This window comes from Artemia franciscana, chromosome 7 (genome assembly GCF_032884065.1).
Source record: "Artemia franciscana chromosome 7, ASM3288406v1, whole genome shotgun sequence".
Lineage (NCBI taxonomy): Eukaryota > Metazoa > Arthropoda > Branchiopoda > Anostraca > Artemiidae > Artemia > Artemia franciscana.
Genome location: NC_088869.1, coordinates 59,387,877 through 59,409,100, shown reverse-complemented (window position 1 = coordinate 59,409,100; position 21,224 = coordinate 59,387,877). Strand labels below are relative to the sequence as shown.

Genomic DNA, 21,224 nt, shown 5'->3' with positions numbered 1-21,224 from the left:
TTTATTTTTATGGCTATAGCTTTCTAACTATCGGAACTTTTATTTAGGTTTAAACTGTTTATGGGGACTTCTACTACGATAGAAAAAATTACATAGATAAAAATAGTTTGATAGAAATAGAGGCTTGATTTCTTATGGCTCCAACTTTCTAACTAATAGAACTTTCATTTCAGTTTTAAATTATTTGCAAGAATTTCTATTATGATAGGATAGATTACCTATAAAGAGAGTCGTTCATTTATCCTGTTATGAAATATTAGTGATTGTTATAGTTATGTTTTCATATAACTTAGTAATATAAGGTTAACCATGGTTGCACCGACAGCTGCATCCTAGTAAAGAACGAACCATGGCCCAAAGTAAAAAAAAATATTTGAAAACGTGTTTAAAAACTTCTGGTAAGGAAAATTACCATTTGTAGCTAGTTCTAGAATGGCGACTATTATTTCGATAAGTATTATTAATGAAATGTTGTTTTGAAAATAAATTTATGGGAATTTAAAAAAATAGCCTGAAACCCTAGACAGGTGTCAGATCGAAGCAGAAAGTACGCCATGGGGATTGCCATTGCCTAAAATCCTACACAGACAACTTACAGCCTCACCCCCCTTGAAAAACAAGGGAGGTCACGTTTTTTGCATGGGCAGCCCTGACGTGTCTTTTTCTTTCTGCTGTTTTTTTTTTCATACAGAGCTGTTTAAGGGCTTATTGAAAAAGAAATTGCTATATCTAGTGCCTTTCTATTAAAAACACACACATACAAACTGCATCTTCCCAAATAAGATGGTGTAACACACGTATCTTTTGACAAGATTTTCTTCTCACTATACAGTTTCTTGTTAAACACGTTTTTAAATTTTCCGTTATTATGGTCTGAAATCTATTCTTTACTAGGTAGCAGTTATCGCTGCAATCATGAAAATATAACGCATGTATCGTCTAAAGAGTAGTTTCTCTTGGATATGATGATAGTTGACTGAATCTGCTGCCTACATAGCCTACAGAATCTTTGTGTGATATGTATTTACTGACAGAATTTATTATTAGAAAAGGGACGACAAGGATGTTTTTCATGGTTGTCTCCGAAAAGGCAAAGGGTATTAAGGTGAAACTTCAAGAGATACTGAGAGGGCTGTCGAACTAAATCAAGATACTATTTGGATCCAAAATTATCAATATGATGTATATGCAATTCTTGAAAACTGCCAAGCGTATTGATTTATTCTAGAGGGGGTTTGAACTGAAACATCATTTACTAGGTTACATCTAGCATGGCTTCTTTTCTTAAAGTTCGTTTTTTCGCATACTGACCAATGGTCTGCGTTGCGCAGGTACCGATCTCGTGTTTCACTGCCTTTGGCCGGGAACGCAATGCGTGGTTGGGGGAACATTATCCAACGCTTCCTGTGTTTTCCCCCAGATTTCTCCAGGTAACCATTTAGAGCTAGATCGACTCTGGCTGAGGTTACCAGGTCGCACCATTGACCCCAGTTCCAAACCAAATAACCAGCAACACCAGGACTCGGACCCCTGACCTCAGGATTTCAAGTCCAGAGCGCTAACCACCCGGCCATGATTAATAACAAGAATACGCTTACTCTTTTCTAATTGGGTTCCAGGGATCATTTCGAATATACTACATAGGCCAAGTGTCTTTCTCTGAAATAACTGTACAAGTCTATCAAGAAATTTACTAACAGAAAAATTACATATCATTCTTGTATAAAACAGTTACGGGGATTATTTATCGCTAGCAAAAGAGCATATGTAATGTTTATAAATAAAAAAAATCACCCTTCACTTCACTTCACCCTTCTAATAAAACTGAAGATGCCATTCGTAGTTCATTGGTAATTTTGGCTTTCTTATAGTGAGGATATGCATTTTTGCTTCATATTTGAAGTCCAATTCAACGTGATCTTTTGTCCCTGAAAAAATATTTCAAATTATGAGAATACTATACATTATAAATAAATACACATCAACTAAATACTTTATATATTATAAAAAAATATATTTATATATTTAAGCCTAAGTTTATCACAGGCATAGATCCTGTCGGACAACAGACACAAAAAAATAAAATAGAAATATAACATACTAGCTTTTTACTGGGAAACAATATTATGTCCCTTCTCCAAACATAAAATTGCAAATATAATCTATGAAATGAAAATACAATTAATAAAATTAATTGTATCAATATGTATAGCGAGAGATGTGAAATAAAAGTAAAAGTAAGTAAGCAAGACGGAAGAAGACCCTTAAGATCCAAACCGGCGGTGCTGATCTCCGTTTCATGGCCCTTCAGCCAGGAAGTGCAATGGGGGGTTGGAGGCCAACCATCCTGTGCTTTCGCACACCCTTCCTGCTTACCTTCCCCAGATTTCTCCAGGTACCCATTTAGAGCTGGGTCGACTCTGGCTGAGCTTACAGAGTCACGCCACTGACCCCAGTCCCAAACTAAATAACTGGTCACAACTGGGATTGAACCCGTGCCCCTTGGACACATAATTCCCACGCCAGCGCGCCAATCACTCAGCCAGGACGGCTGTCCTGGCTGATAATAAAAGTAGTACATGAAAATAGTCTCTTGCAACATTCGGAAACCAGCTGACCCTGATTGCTGAAATACTCCAGAGAAAGACTGGCTTTTGACTATCCACTGCACAGCCTCACGTTGTTAGATTAGGCGTTAAGAAAACTTACTAATCAAATAAAGCACAAGGAAAGAAAATTACCTGATTGGATGAGTTTGGAGGTCCTCCCCCAGCGCTATAGTAAAATGTGGAATATTTCAAGTTTATATGATCGAGTGTTTGAAATGAAACTTTGACTCTATACACTCAATTACATAACCCATGGCTTTTCCTTGATGAAGAGCTCAAAACTGAAAATTTAAAGCCCCCATCCTATCTTTTGCGGCCATGAAAAAAAGTTATTCATAAATTTGAATATTACTGATAATGAAAGGTGATATGGGGCTGTTTTCGTTAAAGTCACGTAGGCCTATTTTGATGGTTAGATTTTGGTTGAAGCTAATTAGGAGTAATGATGATAGACTAGTAAACGCAGCATACTATCAGATGCTGAATTAAGGTTTGAAAACGTCGTAGCCCTCCCAAATTAAGTCATTACCAGAAAGAGTGGGGATACCTTAGTTATTGAATGATGGCCTTGGTTCCTGTGATTTACCAATAGATTTAAAAAGCCAGGTAAGATTTATCTTAGAGTTTGGTTTTAAATTCTACAACGTTGAAACATTATAATCAGGCTAAACCTAGTTTTGGAGAGGAAGTTTTTTTGAATTTAATTTACCGGCTATGATTTTATGTCGATGGATTCAGATCAGGGCGAATTGCCTTCCAATCCAGAGCAGACAAGAGGTGTTCGACAAAAAGATAGTTGATCCTGAAGGGCAGTATGTGTGTCCTCTTTGTAAAGATGAGGACGAAGATTTGGACCATTTTCTCCGTAAGTGCCCGGTGATCTCTGATCTAAGGGAGAAATACTTATATGGGATTGTTTCTGCTGCTTCCTGGTATTCCACAAAGTAGTGATCCAACCGCAATATTTCGTGTTGGTGTGTACATAGATAAAAGCTTAGAAAGAAGGAAAAGTTTGTACACTTTATCATATAGAATAACAATTATTTTCTCGCTGCGTTAGGTATTTTTCCGCTATTTGTTATATTTCTGTGTGCTTTGTAATTTGTTCTGTTGGTGACTTTAGTTTTTATAAATTTTTGTGCCCATGAAATACACACAATACCCTTGAAATACCCTTGGGCTTAGAAATACGCAATCTATCTATCTATCTATCGGTCTATTGCTCTTTTAATTTTGAAAAAAAAGGATTTGGTTCTCATAAACAAATTCTATGTTTTCCCTTTAACGGTTTGGTCCTTATAATGCTTGTTTGGATGGTTCTCATGTTTGTTTCTCATAATGATTTGGTTCTCATTAGCAAATTCTATGTTTTCCCCTTTAATGATTTGGTTTGGTTCCCACATTGATGGCTTGTTTGGTTCTCATATACAAATTCTATGTTTCCCTTTTGAAGGAGAAAGTAAAACAGTTCAAAATAGGAATGATACCTTTTTAATGACAGTGAATAGATATAAAATTATTTAACTGGATATTTCGAACACATATACAGTGTTCATCATCAGCAGTAAAACTCTGATGATGTTTTACTGCTGATGATGAACACTGTATATGTGTTTGAAATATCCAGTTAAATAATTTTATATCTAATCACTGTCATTAAAAAGGTATCATCCCTATTTTGAACTGTTTTACTTTCGTCATGGAAAGGCAGTGTGGTCTTCGAAGTTATCTTTTAAAGGAGCAAATGAGGATTTACGTGTTAGATTTTGGATATGTTTTTCTGTTCATTTTACCGACACATAAAAACAAAACGTGAAACCCTCAACTGATGCCGGAGCAGTTAGCCACGGTAATTGAGTCGCCAACCTTAAAAAAAAAGAAATAAATGTTCAACCGCCCCAAAAAGCAGCATACACAAAGGTACATGCTAATACTAAGCTTTCAAAATAATTTATTAATAAATTTCCATTAATAAAATTATATTAAATATAAATTTTGGATTATTGCCCTCTGAACATTTATATTGTTTTTTGTTACAAGGGAAGTCAGTGTTTTATCAATTACAAACTAAAAGGAAATCAAAATATTTTTTTTTGATGAGACAGTGAAAAAAAAAGCTATACAAAGGGAAAATAAACAAGAGAAACTCAAATCTAAATAAAGTTGAATATGGACGAAAGGATTCACTCAATTTTTAAAACGTAATAGTATTAAAAGTTTCTTGACCTGTATTTGATCTCAATTATTTCACCTAGAGCATAAGCAAGATTTTTAAATGTAACCAAACTGTTACATTTTCTTGGATTCAACTATCAGAAGATAGCTGAGGCCACAGACATCATTCCTTACCCTACCTTGTGCATTGGGAGATGTTAATCGACAAAGCATATGCTTATTAATACAAAAGTTATTAAATTCTTTACTGCCTTTCTAAAAATTGTTACCCATTTCGCAACATTTTCATTTCGTTTTAATTGTAAATGGAAAGCCAGTGATGTCTAACAAATTATTTAGCTTATATTTTTGATTGCCCATGTCAAAATGAGGTAGAGTGGTACAGTTGATACGTGTTTATTCGACCCAAAATTTTATACGACTTCAGACACTGTATATAAATTTAAAAATTTATAAAATTATAAATTTATATACAGTGACTTACCGAATAGATTCGCTTAACTAACGAGGAATAGGAATATCTACCAGCGTTAATGAACCCACAACAAAAAAATAGATACAGAGAGGAAAGAAAAATCGAAAGCAGAAATTTCAAAAAAAAGTTGTGCCTTGTAACTTACCAACAAAAATTGCTTTCGTTGGTTACCTTTCAAGCCTTAGAAGTATGAGTTTTCGACTGATTCTATCAATGTAGATTACAAGACGGGTAAAGAAATACATCCAAAATTGATCAAAAAATGGATTTCCTCGTCATGACTGACGACAAGATCCCGCTGACTTCTCCTATGATCAGCAGCGGAACTGCTGATCATCGGAACTATGATCAGCAGCGGATCAGCTGCTTACCAGGATGGTAAGCAGCGGAACTTGGCCATTTGCATTCTCCTAAGACCAGGAAAGAGTGCAAATCAGGTTGTGTTCTGAACTTAGTGCAACGAAGGCCGAAAAGACCTCTCTCATCAGAGAAAAATTAAGCACATATTTGTCGGTTTACAAAACATTTACCTTGAATTTGAGCAAAAATTTTATGTGGCTTCAAACGAAGACCTGCTACTATGATTCGTTCAACCCAAGAGGCATCGGAGTATCTCCCAGCGTCTAAAAATCTGAAAGAGAACATATATATACTTTTCTGAGGTTTATCTGACTTTTTTTTAGGGCCTGATTTTTAAAAAATTCTGTTTGTTAATCAATTTTATTATTCTTTTTTTTTTTACCAGGAATAAATGTTTGGCACTTGTGACAGTAACATTTCAGAAAAAAGTTTTCATTTTATATGAAGTTATGCCAGGGGGGGGGGGCTATATGAAGATATGGATGGGTGTCATATAACCCCTCCCAGAAAGATTAAAAACTAAAATTGTACGTTTTCCATTTGACAGCGTCTAAAAATCTGAAACAGTATATAATATATAATAAAATATATATATATATATATATATATATATATATATATATAAAGTACAAAACTTCTTCAGGTGGTAGGAAAAAAATTCTTTTTCTTCCAACGAATTATCTAGTCCAGGTTTTTGATTTTCAAAGGTATTGTAGGTACTGATGACCTTAGGCCTTATCCATGTCAAAATCCGAAATCCAATCATCATCGCTATCATTTTCAATTTCTTTAGTTCGTTTTACCTCGACTTGTCTTTCGTCATTATGAAATATATATCGCCAAACCTTTGTTTTTTAACAAAGGTATGGTAGGGATATTTGACCTTATCCAAGTCATAATCCCAAACTCAATCATTATCGCTATCATTTTCACTTTTGACACGTTTCGATTCTCCCTCTCCAGGTCGATTTTCATTGACTCGCTCACATGCTCGGTGTCGCATGTCTTCTAAACGCATGCGTCTTTGCTCTTCATTTTCATTTTTGACATGCCGCCGCTGTTCTTCTAGCAGCGTTGAGAAGGAGTGCACTTTTTAATTGGGCTTAACAAAGACCTCTCCCTAACCCGTCTAAGCAATTGGATCGGTTCCGACAGCCTTTGCTTGTACATCCCACACTCCGCACCTATACTAAGCACCAAATAAATGACCTTGTACGAATACCAATCTTGGAGGACCAGCACCATCCTCGGATCAACCCCTGTCTCTAATAATGCTGGCAAGGTTATGAAATGGATCACCAAGTCGAACGCGGCCAAGATTTCAACACTACCCTTTATATAAGCACTACTACGGTAAAAATTACTTTTAAAAATCCACTTCAGCAACCTCTGAGCAAAGCCACAGCCTAAGGTTCGTCAAAAACCAAGCTATTATAGCTCTAATAGCACTGTACGGCTTGCAACGTAAAGGACCCAAATCTTCTATCAAACACTTCGCTAAAACCAAGAAGACAGACAAGGAGACAAGGAGACATCCTGAAAGATTCTTGCCTTTTCACTAAATTAACTGTACGACCGTTATAAACGTTACCTGGGACTAATACTTGGGAAATGGACATTTCCAGGACCAGGGACAAATAATGAAACAACTTTGCACTCCATTTAATCAGGTGAGAGCCACTGATTCGATCAATACCCAGGCTTTATTGGACTTGAGACTCTCTACAGCTTTAAATACAATTTAGGACGACATGATTATAGGGTCATGATTATAGTCATTTCTCTCACTTTTATTTTCTACAAGAATCTCCAAAGCTTATTCAAGTTAGGTTGACAGTCGGTAAAACACTTTTCTAGACTTCGATATTGAGCGGAATCTGAAGCATTATAATATTATTTCTCCAAGTTGCGATAACACTTAAGAACTTCGCCTGTTCGTGACCTATCGCTGTCTTGCCGTATTTAATACCAATATTTAACTTTCTGCTTCAATGTTTTGACGAACTGCTCCAGGGAGGTTTTAGGGTGCCGTTTTTAATACTGGGCATAGGTAAACCGTTTGCTTCAGCATATTTAAGACAGTGTACAAATTCTTCTGTGAAGGTGTTCAGAGTAACAGGATTTTGATCTGGACTGTTGACTAGTAAGTAAAACAATACTGCGATTTTCATCAGTCTGCCATCAAACCCTTCATGGAATACATACTTGTTTAACTTTATCCAGTCTGCTTAATATACTGATTACGCAGAGTAGAGGTTCTTAGGTCCAAGTAAGGAATCAGAAGGCTTATTCCTAAATGATCACTACATGCCGATTCACAATCAACCATAACGAATAGGGAAATGGTAAAAGGAATGTTTGCAAGGAACCGATACAGACTTGAGGTTGGGCGTGTTGCACTGTGGATAAATATAAAGCTTTCTGACTAAGGCACAATTTGGGAAGAATCTGCGAAGCAGGTTGACAAGATGGCAAAGAAACCTACTCGTTACAATTCAAATCACCACAAACAGGCTTCGACCCTTCATTTGGTACCTATTAAGCAGCCTCCAAAATCTCGAGCACACAACAATAAGTGTCTTCTCATACACCTCATTCCTGTAGCTATTCGGCGGATAGACAGAGATTAAAAGGAGGCCACTCGGTCCGGGAATGTTAATGGCTAGATAACAATCGCACATTTCAACAAATTCCATTCGAAGTCTTTCATCTGCAACTTATCGTTATTCCCCCTCGGTCTCGCCAGCTAACCGTTCCATTTCGCATTTCTGACAAAATAATCATGACCACTTACACGAGGGAGCAACAGCACATTCGCTTCAGTGATCAAATGTTTTTGTAAACAAACCACGTCACACATGCCTAAGCATTCATTCACAAAGTCCAACTATGCTGTACTTTGGCACACGAGTCAACTTTGCCAACTGACAGGATCCTAATTATAACAGGGACTTTCTTTTTGGGCAGGGGTGAAGGAAGGGGGATAAATACTCGTGACAGGAGTCTAGGAATGACATTTTGGCGAAAGAACAAATTGGGCGCTGTATTTACAACAATATCACGCTTGGTATCTCTATTCTTCCAAGAAAGTTAAACATTAGGCAAAAAACATATTACAGGCGATTTTCACTCATTGGCAAACAGGAACTGACTGAAAAAAAAAATATATATGAAAGTTTGACAAAACTAACCTGTTGAAACGCAGCTAATAATAGGCAATAATAATTAGACAACACTGAATAGCGAAAGCACACCTCGCTATACGTGCTATGTTTTGGTGCCTGTTTGAGTTTCCAAGAATTGATATCATTCAAATACATCAAATATTCCATTTATTTTCATTAGTTCTTTCCTGTCTTCTTTGAATTTATTTTTTGTCGATGTTTTGAAAAACAAAAGTAGAGTGTTCAAGATACATATAGTTTATAATAGTCTTCTAGTTATTTTGAATTCAAAATTCTCTTTGAGCTTATTCAAAATATTCTTCTGGTCATTGAGAGATGGAACTAGGATCTTTTGAACGAAGTGTTAACTTTTGTCTCAAATCTTCTAGTAGAAATTACCACACCCGAGCACACATGACATCAACCGAGAAATCATGACTGAACAGTCGATATAAAAGGCAGAAGCAAGGACGTATCCAGGAAGGAGGGGTTAGGGTGTTACCCCCGAAGTATTTGTAAAAACGTAATAAAAACGAATATAAAACAATTTGCGATACTTTTTTTACAGTTTTTTTTTTAAGTTAATAATAGGCAATAATAATTGGGCAACACGGCTTTCCACATTGTTAACAACGATCACTACAGAATAATACGGAACGAAATGGTCAAGAATTTTAACCTCCTGGTTTTGTTTGAGGTATAAATCTCTATCAAAAATATTTGTTATAGTTGTAAAACTTACGAAAAATAAACTTGGTGAGCCTAGATTTGCGCTAGTTATTTTAATATTACAAAAATGATATGACAAAATCCATAAATTAAAGCCTTACTTGATGGTGAATCTAGTTGCATTTACTTGTATAAACGCAATTTACGAAGCCACGCCTAGAAGCTATGAGGATTCTGATTCAAACAAGTCTACCACTAAGCATTCCGTATCATGGATCGACGTTACTTGAGAGAAATTCAGCCAAGACACTGAAACAGCTTTTCGCTACAACAATTTATTTTCTCTTTTGTTTGGTTTTATAAATGTGTTTATTTATCAATAAAATCTAAAACAACTCCCCCCCCCCTAAAAAAAACTCCAGACAAAAATTTAGTTTTAAGCTTAGTTGGATATTTAAGAAGTTCAGACCCTAATTTTCCCCGGGATTATTTGATGAAGTCAAAGAGAAGGTATTACTTTATTCAACATATCAAAAATCAAGTATACGGGCATTCGTTCTCTGCATAGTTTTTTTTTTTTATATAACTATGAACAATGTATTTCTAAAACTTTTATGGTACAAACTGACCTTTGGGTTAATTGAATGCTTCAGTTTCATGTTTCTTACACACTTCTTTGGGCGATCAAATACTTCAAACATTTTTTTTTTTTTTTTTTACAAAAGCTGCTTTTGCAAACAAGAAAAACAAAAATTATAATACATACCTGAAACTCAGTTTTCCTCTTTGATAATCTAAGTGACCATAAACGTACTTCCCCTCTCGATAATCAAACGATTCGCCATCATCAATGTAAAGTGTACCACTAGCTTTACCCTCCTCATCCAAAGCTACTACTAAGGTGTACGGATCATGCTGCATCAAAACTGAGGAGCGGCGGGGACGTAGCTTTTTGGGTATGATTGAACCACCACGTTGAAACACTGGTATCTAGCGGGATGATAAAACATTTTATTTAACTGATGGTGATACAACATTTCTATATCTCATATGTTTCTGGTAGGTAATCTCATTATCATAATTCTTTCATTTAAGCTCTAATTCGAAACAACAAATATTATTATCTTCTATTTCTTATTTGTACTTATGGAGCACTAATCTGCAACGTAGGCCTCGAACAATTACCAAGTAAAAAAAAAGAAAAAAAAAAAAAGAAAAAAAAGCCAAGCACAAAAATAAGGAGCGACGGGGATTTTTACCACCATGTTGAAAAACTGATGTCTAACACAACCCAAAATATTATCAAATCGATTACGATAAGGCATTTCTATATATCATACGTTTTAGTGTATATAATCGCATTCGTCTCATAATATCATAACAAATCTCATGATTAATCTCATGTGGTACATAAATCTTTCATTCTTACTATAATTACAGGTTTTTGGGAATTCCTTTCGTATTTATTTGTAAAGCATTAATCTTAGATGTAGCTTCAGCACCCTTCGCCTCATATATATATATATATATATATATATATATATATATATATATATATATATATATATATATATATATATATATATATATATATATATATATATATATATATATATATATATATATATATATATATATATATATATATAAACAGTTCTCCACTATACCTCTTTAGATAACGAATGGTCCGTGGTCTCATCTATATCCTCAGAAAAGGATCTGATAATCCTCACGAGGGTATGGGGCTGGTATCTTGCGACAAATTACCACTTGCCAACCCCTGTCTAGCTGACTCAAGCCAATAACAGCATTATCTTAAATTTTTATTGAAATGCTGAATCCTGATGAAACCTTGATCCAAAGCCTATCTCATTAGTAAGCTTTGGGACTCGATTTTGTCTTTTCTAACATCAAAAGGATTCACGTAAGTAAAATTTACAAATAGTAGCTAAGAAGGAATTACCAAAATGCTTTAGTGTTATTAAATATGGAATTGAGCGCAATACATCCTAAATACTTGAACTTCTAGATTGTTTCTTAATCCTGGATATAAACAACCGGGTCAGTCAAACCAGCGGGTAGTTGACAGCAAAAATTTTTTTTATAAGAAAACATGCTTTTTTTATGATAACCTGTTTTTTTTTCGTTTTTTATTCAAATATAGTTTGCTGGGCCACAAAGTATACATTTATTGGTGTGTTTACATTAAATAAATAAAAAGAAAAGAAAACATGAACGATACTGAATATGTTTCTGCTGAGATGGTAACTGATTTAAAAAATTCAAATATAGTTTAACGGACCACAAAGCACAAACCTAAAATAGAGAAGCCGGGATAGGTATAAGCGGACACACAAGATGGTAAACAAAAAGATCCGAGCAGCCCTACATACGAGCAGAGACTACATACGGGAGAGATGCAAGTCCAGCGACAACGACTTTAAATCAGGAAATAGCCACAGGATGCACAAAACATTCAACGAACTTTCCACAAAAAAATCCACCGCTATGGCTAACTTCCTGGACAAGGACGGTGGTCTCCTGAATGACAGTGAGGCTATAAAAGACAGATGGAAAAGCCACTTTGAACAGAAATTGAATCCGCTACTTACCTGCAACTCTCCTGTGATATCAGGATTTCCCAAACTGGAAAGCGACCCTAGTCCTCCACCTTTACTAAGCAATATAAAGGGGCCATTCACAATCTCATGAACAAAAGAGTTCCAGACCCTGATGACAACCCCGCCGAGCTACTCCAAGTTGGATCCCTCTCCTAGAGGATATGCAACATAAAGTAGCCATTGCCTTGTTGTCGACAACCCATTTCCAAAAAATATGGGTGAAGACGATTATTGTACCGCTTCACAAGAAAGACCCTAAAAATAACGGCAAAAACTATGGGCCCATTAGCCTTACAAGTCACTCAGCTCAAATCATGACAAGGATTCTTCTAAACCGAATCAGAGCAATAGTATGCCTTCGATCTAGTACGGTGAGATGGATTGTGGCATATACTGGCCCACTACAGCGTTCCCTAAAATATTTAAAAAATGATCAAAAACATGTACAAAAATTATTGTAGTTGCGTTCAGACCTCTAAATACAAAACAGAAGAGTTTGTAACAACTTCAGGCGTGCTGCAAGGCTGCATTAATTCTCCACAACTTTTCAACCTTTTTTGCACGCCATAGCCTACTGACCATGCTTGAAAACCAAAAACCACGTTGGAGTAACCATTAAGAGAGTTCACATCGAGACACTAGCTTATGCCGACCAACTGGACAAGCTGCATCCATTCTGCGACCCAAGCCTCCGAACTTGAGTCTACATCAAATAATTTTGGCATGCGAATAAACCACAAGGAGACAGAAGTTATGCACAAACCCATCCACCGTTTATATCGAGTAAGTAGGGAAGAAATCAAATCAGTGGCTAAGTTGGTGCACCTATGGAGTCTACAAAGATCAGACAATAACTGTTCCGATGACATAACGAAGACTCGCCCTGGGTGCGAGCTTCAAGGGGATACTTCCTCTCTTCAAAATAAACATCTATCAAGGCAATTGAAGATCCTACTCGTTCATCCCTGTTGCTAGTACACCTGCGAAACGTGGACATTAAAAGTCAAGAACGAACGCAAAATTTTGGCCTTCGAGACTAAATGTCTAAGAGGTATAGCTTATGTAACATATCTAGACATATTCTCCAACGACCTTCGAAGGCAACTGAAGCAAAACTCTCTACAATCCTTCAGAAATTGTGATTAAAGCAACACAGGGGACTGGGTCACATACACAAAATGGAAAAATTACACCTGCCAAAGATCATTAGTTGAAAGTATATTTTGGAAAATTATAAATTTTAGATGTACGATTTTTGCGGTGATTAAATAAAAAAACAAGTTTTTTTAACTGCAAGTATGGAGCGACATTAAAACTTATAACGTAACGGAAATTTTTCCGCATACGAAGGGGGTTGTCCCCTCCTCAACGCCTCGCTCTTTACGCTAAAGTTTGACTCTTTCCCACAACTCTACTTTTTAAAACAATAAAAACTTTAGCGAGCGGAAGAAAATAATACGAGGACATTTTTCTCCCACGTACATATGTACGCAAAGATGTTTATTTTTTTTATTAAGATGAAGAAAACGTACGGAAATTCCATAAAAAAAGTAGGCAAGTTAAAAGCGGATAAAAATTAAGGGATGCACACTTACCATATACTGACAGAGGACTGCTTCCACCATCCAACCCCCCGTTAGGTTTACTAGGATATACCTTATGCTTTGCTTAAAATCAAAGACTAAAAAAAGATGAGCATAGGAGAGATTCAAAATATAAATTAAATGTGCACAAGTTTATTACGTGTTTATTCTAATAATGTAATTTATTGTAACATTTTTTCTTAATTTAATTACATATTGCATAAGTTTATTATAAGTTTATTGTTCAATTCTTTTCTATTTTGATTGAAGAGCGAATTATGTCTTAGTAAGGCGGATTTTATATCATTGTTATTATTGTTTGCTTTAAGTTAATTGTTCATTATTTGCAAAGGGAAAACTCTCTTCTCACTACGAGTGAAGGTGATTGCTGATTGCTTCCAAAAAAAAAAGAAAAAAAAGGAAAAGAAAAAAAAGAAAGCCAAACCAAAACTTTCCTTGGAAGGTTCAATAGTAATAAATTGAAAAAAATTGAGTTTTTAGGAAACAAATTGTTCAATTTTTCCAACATAAACAGTATTAAAACTTTAGATCAAAATATGATTCTGAATAATTTAAAAATATGATTAAATAAAGGTAAGATTTTAAAAATAAAAATAATCATGTGGCTGGAATCTCATCTCAGAAGACAACGCAGATATACACAACAGTATAATAGTCACCCTGCCTTATGGTTTGTTGCACGAATTGTCATGTTTGACCAATTGAAAAACAACAAGTATAGTCTATGAAACGTGAGTGTCTTTAGTTTTTCATTTTGCTTTATGTACAGCGTTTGTTTTTCTTATCTTTTTATACACGTGGTAATTTGTTTAAGCAATTTTTTCCCTTTTTCTTTCCTGTTGACAAAGGCTCCTGGATGTGAAGCCAAAATATACAGGCTTTTATTATCATTCGTACAAAGAAGGTTTTTTTTCTTGCTAAATTCAATGTCTTTGAAGTTTGAGCCATTTTTTAATATATCCATTTCGTCTTGATTAGAGACAGAAAGGCAGTGTTGTCCAACCAATCATCTACTAATACGAGAGTTTATGTTTAATTGTAAAAGTTTCAGTTTAAATTAAGTTTGATCGAAATTAAGCTGTTCAGATTAGGCGGTTTACCAGGGTACACATTATCATAACAAGCGAGTTTCTCATGCCCCTAGATTTTCGGGGGGTGACACAACTTCAAATAAAAATTCACGATGCACGGTTCCCAAGGGTCCAAAACTTTGGGCCTATGATGCCCATTACACTAATTCGTCAAGTAATCTGACGTGACAGCTGACTTCAAGTTAGTGATAACTGACTTCATGTAAGCTGAAACAGTGAGTTGATTTCAAGGAAACGCACTTAAAGTGGCGAGGACAGCGACCTTGAAACCCGGTTGTTTACAATGGTTAAGTGGAAAAATACCCCACCAGATATACCTTAAAAAATCAGGCAATATTGGAATTTTAATTTTTATTGAAAAAGACCTTCTTATGCATTCAGGTATGAACAGACTTAAGATGGCCCAGGAGTAAAAAAATGCTTCTTTTTTGGTACTGTAGGTGCTTTAAGGGATTCGCCAAAGGAATGTTTTTCACTGTCAATTGATGGTATTATGGACTAATATATTGAGCACCACTAATGAATTCTTAGAATGAATCGTATCATACTCGTCATAATCACTATGATATGTGAAAAAAAACATGTACCTTATACATGTCAACTTCTATTGACTTATAGCCTCTTCCAGTGAAAGTCTCGTAAGTCTCAACATCATACCATATGGTCATTGCACTTTCATCACTTGGAAAGTATACCTTGACCGATGTAGCTTTGCTTTCTGTAACTGGACGCACAAGTAGAGAATCACCTGAAGACAAAACAAAGTGGCTTATCCAAATTATTAGGAAAGAGTAGCCAATTACCCAAAGAGAGTAAAGTAGTAAAAACTACTAGTACCACAGCCAGTCCACAACTGCCACTTACCCCAACGGAATAGAAAATAAATAGGAGATACATCTTAGGCACTCTGACATGGGCTTAATAGGAATGAAAAAAAAAAAAAAACTGGTACTGCCACCGAGAGTACACACCTACAGATCTGCCACTAAAGACAGAGAATTCTGTTTTCCTAGAACTACATTAGCAGCAACTAATAAAAAGATTGACAAACTAAAAAATTATCAAAAGTTTGTCAAAATTACCTCCTCAGGTAAGATAAGATAAGACAATATTCATTTTCAAAAAACTATCACAAGCTCCATAGAGCCGAATTCGCTTTATATGTCAGTAAAAGCTAAGAAAAAAAATTCAAAACAGTACAAAGTCAAGCACTTAAAATTAAAAGGAATTAAAAAAGCAAAATCATCAAAGATAAAGGGCATATCAGTAAACTTAACAATTAAATTACAAAAACATTGCAGTAAATCAAAAAAGAATAAAAACGGCAATAGAGGAAAAGGGGAATTTGGCAAGTACATAATCACGAATTATTATTAAGGTGTTCCAGAATAAAGGGTATAAAACTTTTACGAAACCTTTCTGTAACAGCATGGATCGGAGAGTAAGTTGGGATTGCTAAGGAGGCTGACCGGGGGAGTCGGAGTCTAATGGGATTGTGAAAATCAGGGAGTAAGTCCTCAGTACGGGGATTGGAAATGACTAATTTAGCGAAAAGCAGGCAAATTGTTTCCCTTTTTTCTTTTAAGGTGGTAATGCGTGCAGCTTTAAGGAGGAAGGAGTATGGAATTTTGCCTTCTTTGTAAATGATCCTGAGCGAACGCTTTTGGACCGACTCGATTCTTTCACTAAGTTCATTTGAAAGTTGCGAATGCCAGACCGGACATGCATATTCCAATAACGACCTGATAAAGGATAAGTAAACACGGAGGGAATGTATCTTAGGACAATTAAATTTGTTTAGCAGCTTAAAAATGGATAGTGAAACATTTCCTTGTTTAACAATGTTGAAAACATGTGTGTCCCACTTAAGATCATTAGAAATTGTGACACCAAAGAAGCTTAACATGTTTCACTAGCATTTCGCTTGGGATTGGGTCGCAAAAAGCAGGAATAGATTTCAAGAAGTTGATCGTCATTATCTGTGATTTAATGGGATTTACTGTCATATTTAGATTCATCTAAGAATCTAAATATGATTCTTAGATGAATCTTATCCTATCTTACAGTGCAAATTTTTAGACGAAATTTAAATGAAAAGCTATATTTGGAAGAAAAATGCAAACACAATGTCACTGTCTCTACTTATACAGGTAAGAATGAAAAAAAAAACTTGATAATGGTTAAGGTGAAAATTAGAAGATGGGAAATTACCTAACAGATATACATCGTCCAGAGCAAACGTATCTGAGTCTTTGGGGTACTCCAGCCACAAAGGTCTCATGGGTGGGATACCGGTCTTTTCATTTTCATAAAATAGGGTATACCAGTACGGCAACAAGGCATATCGTTGCCTAATTGCTTGTCTAATAATATCCTTGGTTGTTTCATCATATAGGTATGGTTCTCGGCGCCTTGTTTGCTCGTGCGCATGGGCTCTGAAAAATGGTTGATATGCGCCAGCCTGAAAAAAGATATTCTATACCTTGGAATTATTACAACACAACCACTTTATAATTATGTCAACAACGAAACCAAAACAACAACAACAATACCCTACAAGTCTCCAGTTAAAGAGATTTTGAATGCATTTAACAAAACAAATAAAACATTAGGGATAAAAATCTCAACAATATTTTTGAACTCTTTTGGTTGTCTGTAATTTCGTTATGCACAAAATTTATGAAAACAATCTTCAAACATCTACCAGAAGCTTTCTTTTTTTCAATAATAAATTAACATTTCAAATAATTTAGATAGTTTAAAAAAAAGTGTTACTCAATTTTTTTTTTTACAAAATAAATTTTGCTCATAAAGCTGCCAAGAACCCGAGTTCTTTGGAAAACGTCAAGGAAAAGATTTTTCCAATTTTGCACCAATATTGACCAAATACCACTGTCCCGACTAACTAGTTTGAAAAGTAGACACGTTCAATATAAGACACCTATATCTGGCAATACTGTACCTCATTCAAAACTCAAGCGTCAAGTAGGCTCTTTTTTTTAAAAGAATGTTTCTGGATTACAGCTTGTTTCTGACGGCGCAATCGATATCGATATCAAGTAAAAGTACCTAACAGTTTGATTAGAAGCCAGACTAACAATTGTTTAGAAGTCAAGATTGGTTGTCCATAAATCTACAGCTGAGGAAATAGAAGAAGAAGAAATAAAATACGAATAAGCTTATTTTTCAAACAACATTTGATATTGATATTTTCTGCTCAAAGAAAGGTTTGTTTAGGTAAATATTGTTTAGCTGTTTAAACATTGTTATTTGAGAAAGGTGCGTTATATATTTTGACTGGTCAGTAATCAGGCCGTCGAAGGAATTTGATCGACTGGAAAATAAACAAGAATAATAGCCGGCGATTGATGGGTGATTGTTTCATTCAGAAAGGTATTGCTTCAACAAGGATTGAAGACAAGTGGCGTCAGTTTAGAATAAAGGAGGTCAGAGGCCTCTGCTCATGACCTTGTTAGATTTTGAAACCCCCCTCCGCCAGATTTTGAAAATGTCTTCTTTGGGGGATACTTTCATTGGAAAAAACACTTTTGGTGTTTTTATAATTAATTTGAAAAAAATGACAAATTTACCCCCTCCCTTAGATTAGGGAAAAATAAATTTGACGTCACTCTAAACAAGTAGCCAATTTACTTTGGGACTTAAAACCCCCAGAACTTGACAACATATCTTCGGTGTTCACAGTAAACAATAGAGAACAGTTTAGCAAGGTTCTTTCATCACAGGAATAAAATCCATTGCTTTCCAAGAGCTAGCTTGATCTCAATCTACCAGAGCCTTATCCATTGCTTTCCAAGAGCTAGCTTGATCTCAATCTACCAGAGCCTTATCTATAGGATCAAGTCCTAGCCATAGCTACAGGCATGTAGGCTAAAAAGTTACACTGCTTCTAACTACCAACAAAATCCTAAATCTGTAACGTACAACTAATATCAAGTCATGTCTTGCGTCCCATAAGGTTATTCAAATTGATTTTTTGTAATTTTGGGCGTTTAACAGGTAATTATGATTTTTGAATTGGGTTCAAGATCATTTATTGAAACACTGCGATTAATTATTTGTTTACAGCTTCACAAGCTGCATTTCATTCTTTTAAAGATAGAAGTCTTGTTATATTTATCTATTAGAACAATTTTTGGTTAGTTTCAAAGGCACTCTGGGCTTGAAACATTTTTTTTTCCTCAAGAAATTCATTTTGACGTTCAAACCCGTTCAAAAGTGTGCACAATTATGACGCTTATTCAACAAGTTATTGTAACTAATTGCAATAAGCACTATTTAATGCATGTATAGTAACTTACAGTAGCACTGCGTGTTTGATATGATTTTGTCTGTTAGGACCTCCGAGTTCTTTAGGGGCCAGATTGATCTTCCATAAAAAAGTAACTGAGAAAGTTTTTATTTTCATACCCGAAAGCTTCAGGGAAAGAAAGTTTTAGGCTTTCGATTAAAAGTATAAAGTTTATAAGAATTTAAATTAATTTTATTGAAATTGGCTTTAAATGAATTATCTCATATTTAATGACAAAACTGTGTTGTTTCCTTCATTTGTTTGGTTTTAACGTTATTTTATTATAACTGTTATAGTGTATTATTATAATTATAAAAGGGTAAGTTATACAGGGTATTATTTTACTACTATATTATTATAGGGTACTTAACATTATTCTTTAATGAATGTTATTTTGACTGTTTAAGGTTGAATCATAGAATTCTTTCAAACCTAAAAAAAATACGAAATGAACTTTCTCGGAATGATCCCTCGGCGACTAAGTTTTGGACTGTCTAAAAACAGTGCTTATACTATTTTTCAAGATACTGCATTTCGATATTCAAATAGTATTAGTAAATAAATAATGAGCAAAATACTCAAATAAAGCTTAAATAATTTTCAGTCTAAATAAACAGGCAACTATATATACTTATTGGAACAATTTTGCAACACTGGAAGAGAGATTGAGGCACAGCAACTTTTTCCTTTGTGGGGAGGGGAGAGTCAAGCAACCTAGATTCATACGTTTAAAGGAAGAATCTAAATGTTTTGTGGTACAAGTACTATGGTATAGGGGCCCTCTCTTCCCATGGGTAACATTTCCCAACCAAGTATATATTATATACCCTCTTGCTTATGCCTTAAGATATAACTTATTAAATATATAACTCACAGAAGTTATACTAGATAAACTTAAAACATAAGAAATAGCAGGTTCTTACTATTTATTACAAAAATAAGCCTACAATCTACTTACCTAATAGCCTAATACAACATATAGGCTGGCAACGTTAAAAAGAGGAGTCATGATTCACCATTAACGAGAGGATATTCTAACTATCTTGGCATTACATAAAGGGAAAATTATTACATAGAGGATCTTATTGTTTTATAGGGTAGAGTAACTAAAAGAGCAAAAAAAAACTTGAATTGGAAGACCTTGAATTTTAGTTCCAATAATCCTTACCTGATACCACCTAATAAGCAGATCTGTCTCAGGATTTTTGAAAAACCCACCTACATCACCGCCAGTGAACGCCATACCAGCAATACTCAGACTTAAAACCATTGGTATAGAAACTTGTAGATGACCCCATTCAGCTCCGTTATCACCTAAACAAAAAAAGAGTAAAGACAGAAAAAAACATTCTGAGACTAGTGCAAAGGCCGTATTATATTTGCATTTGCGGATAAAGTCAACGTTAAGCACAACTACAAAAGTGAATTGTGCATCCTGTAATAAACTTTCGAGTTGAATATTGTTCAACTTTCAAGCGCAAGACTGATTGACGAACCAGAATAAAGATTAAACGCATAATCCTTTTATATTACAAATAGGAGATTGGAATAGGAGTTTTCTTATATGTATGATAAATCATGCAAAAGATCCAAGGCACAGTATTCGTAGACAATAATTGGGAACAAGGTATTGTTGGTACAAGCTTTTTAATCCAATTTCTTGACACATATTGTATGATAGATAATATGCCATAGAGTTTAATAATTCTTATCTTAGAATAATTTAATGTTTTATTAAATGATAAAAATACAAGCTTTTTACAGGATAATAAAACTTAAAAAAAAATCAAACGAATTACGTTTTGAAATTCTCTTTTCTATGAACAACAACAGAAGCTACTATCACGGTAGGAGTTAAGGTTTATACTTCCTGTAAAACCAGCAAGTGTGCGACAAGCCTAAAGCTTTAACTTGTACTGAAAGGACAAGATATTTACATTACCGGATTCATTAGTTTCACATCTCCGAGCTAGATTTTCGATAGATTTTTTCTTTGAAAATGATCTAGACTTGCTTTAGAATTAGGAAATGTATACATAATATATATTATTTGTTTATATTTATATTATTATACTTGTGATAGTCATATTTCAGAAAAAAAGTTTTCATTTTATATGAAGTTATGTAAGGGGGGGGGGGGGATGAAG

At 34.8% G+C, this 21,224-nt stretch overlaps 1 protein-coding gene across 3 annotated transcripts in view; it reads right to left on the bottom strand.

Moving 5' to 3' along the window:
* Positions 1 to 1,673: 1,673 nt before the first annotated feature.
* Positions 1,674 to 21,224, bottom strand: part of LOC136029543 (neutral alpha-glucosidase AB-like) — a 77,765-nt gene continuing 58,214 nt past the window's right edge. For 2 of the 3 annotated variants that reach the window (XM_065708013.1, XM_065708014.1), the window contains 6 exons: positions 20,246 to 20,391; positions 16,980 to 17,229; positions 15,356 to 15,516; positions 10,219 to 10,442; positions 5,790 to 5,890; positions 1,674 to 1,928 (listed from right to left, as the gene is read on the bottom strand). In XM_065708013.1, coding sequence (XP_065564085.1) covers positions 1,816 to 1,928; positions 5,790 to 5,890; positions 10,219 to 10,442; positions 15,356 to 15,516; positions 16,980 to 17,229; positions 20,246 to 20,391 — 995 coding nt within the window. In that variant the 3' untranslated portion in view covers positions 1,674 to 1,815. Of the gene's footprint in view, positions 1,929 to 5,789; positions 5,891 to 6,116; positions 6,178 to 10,218; positions 10,443 to 15,355; positions 15,517 to 16,979; positions 17,230 to 20,245; positions 20,392 to 21,224 lie in introns of those variants that run through there. The other variant, XM_065708015.1, reaches the window with a different exon arrangement.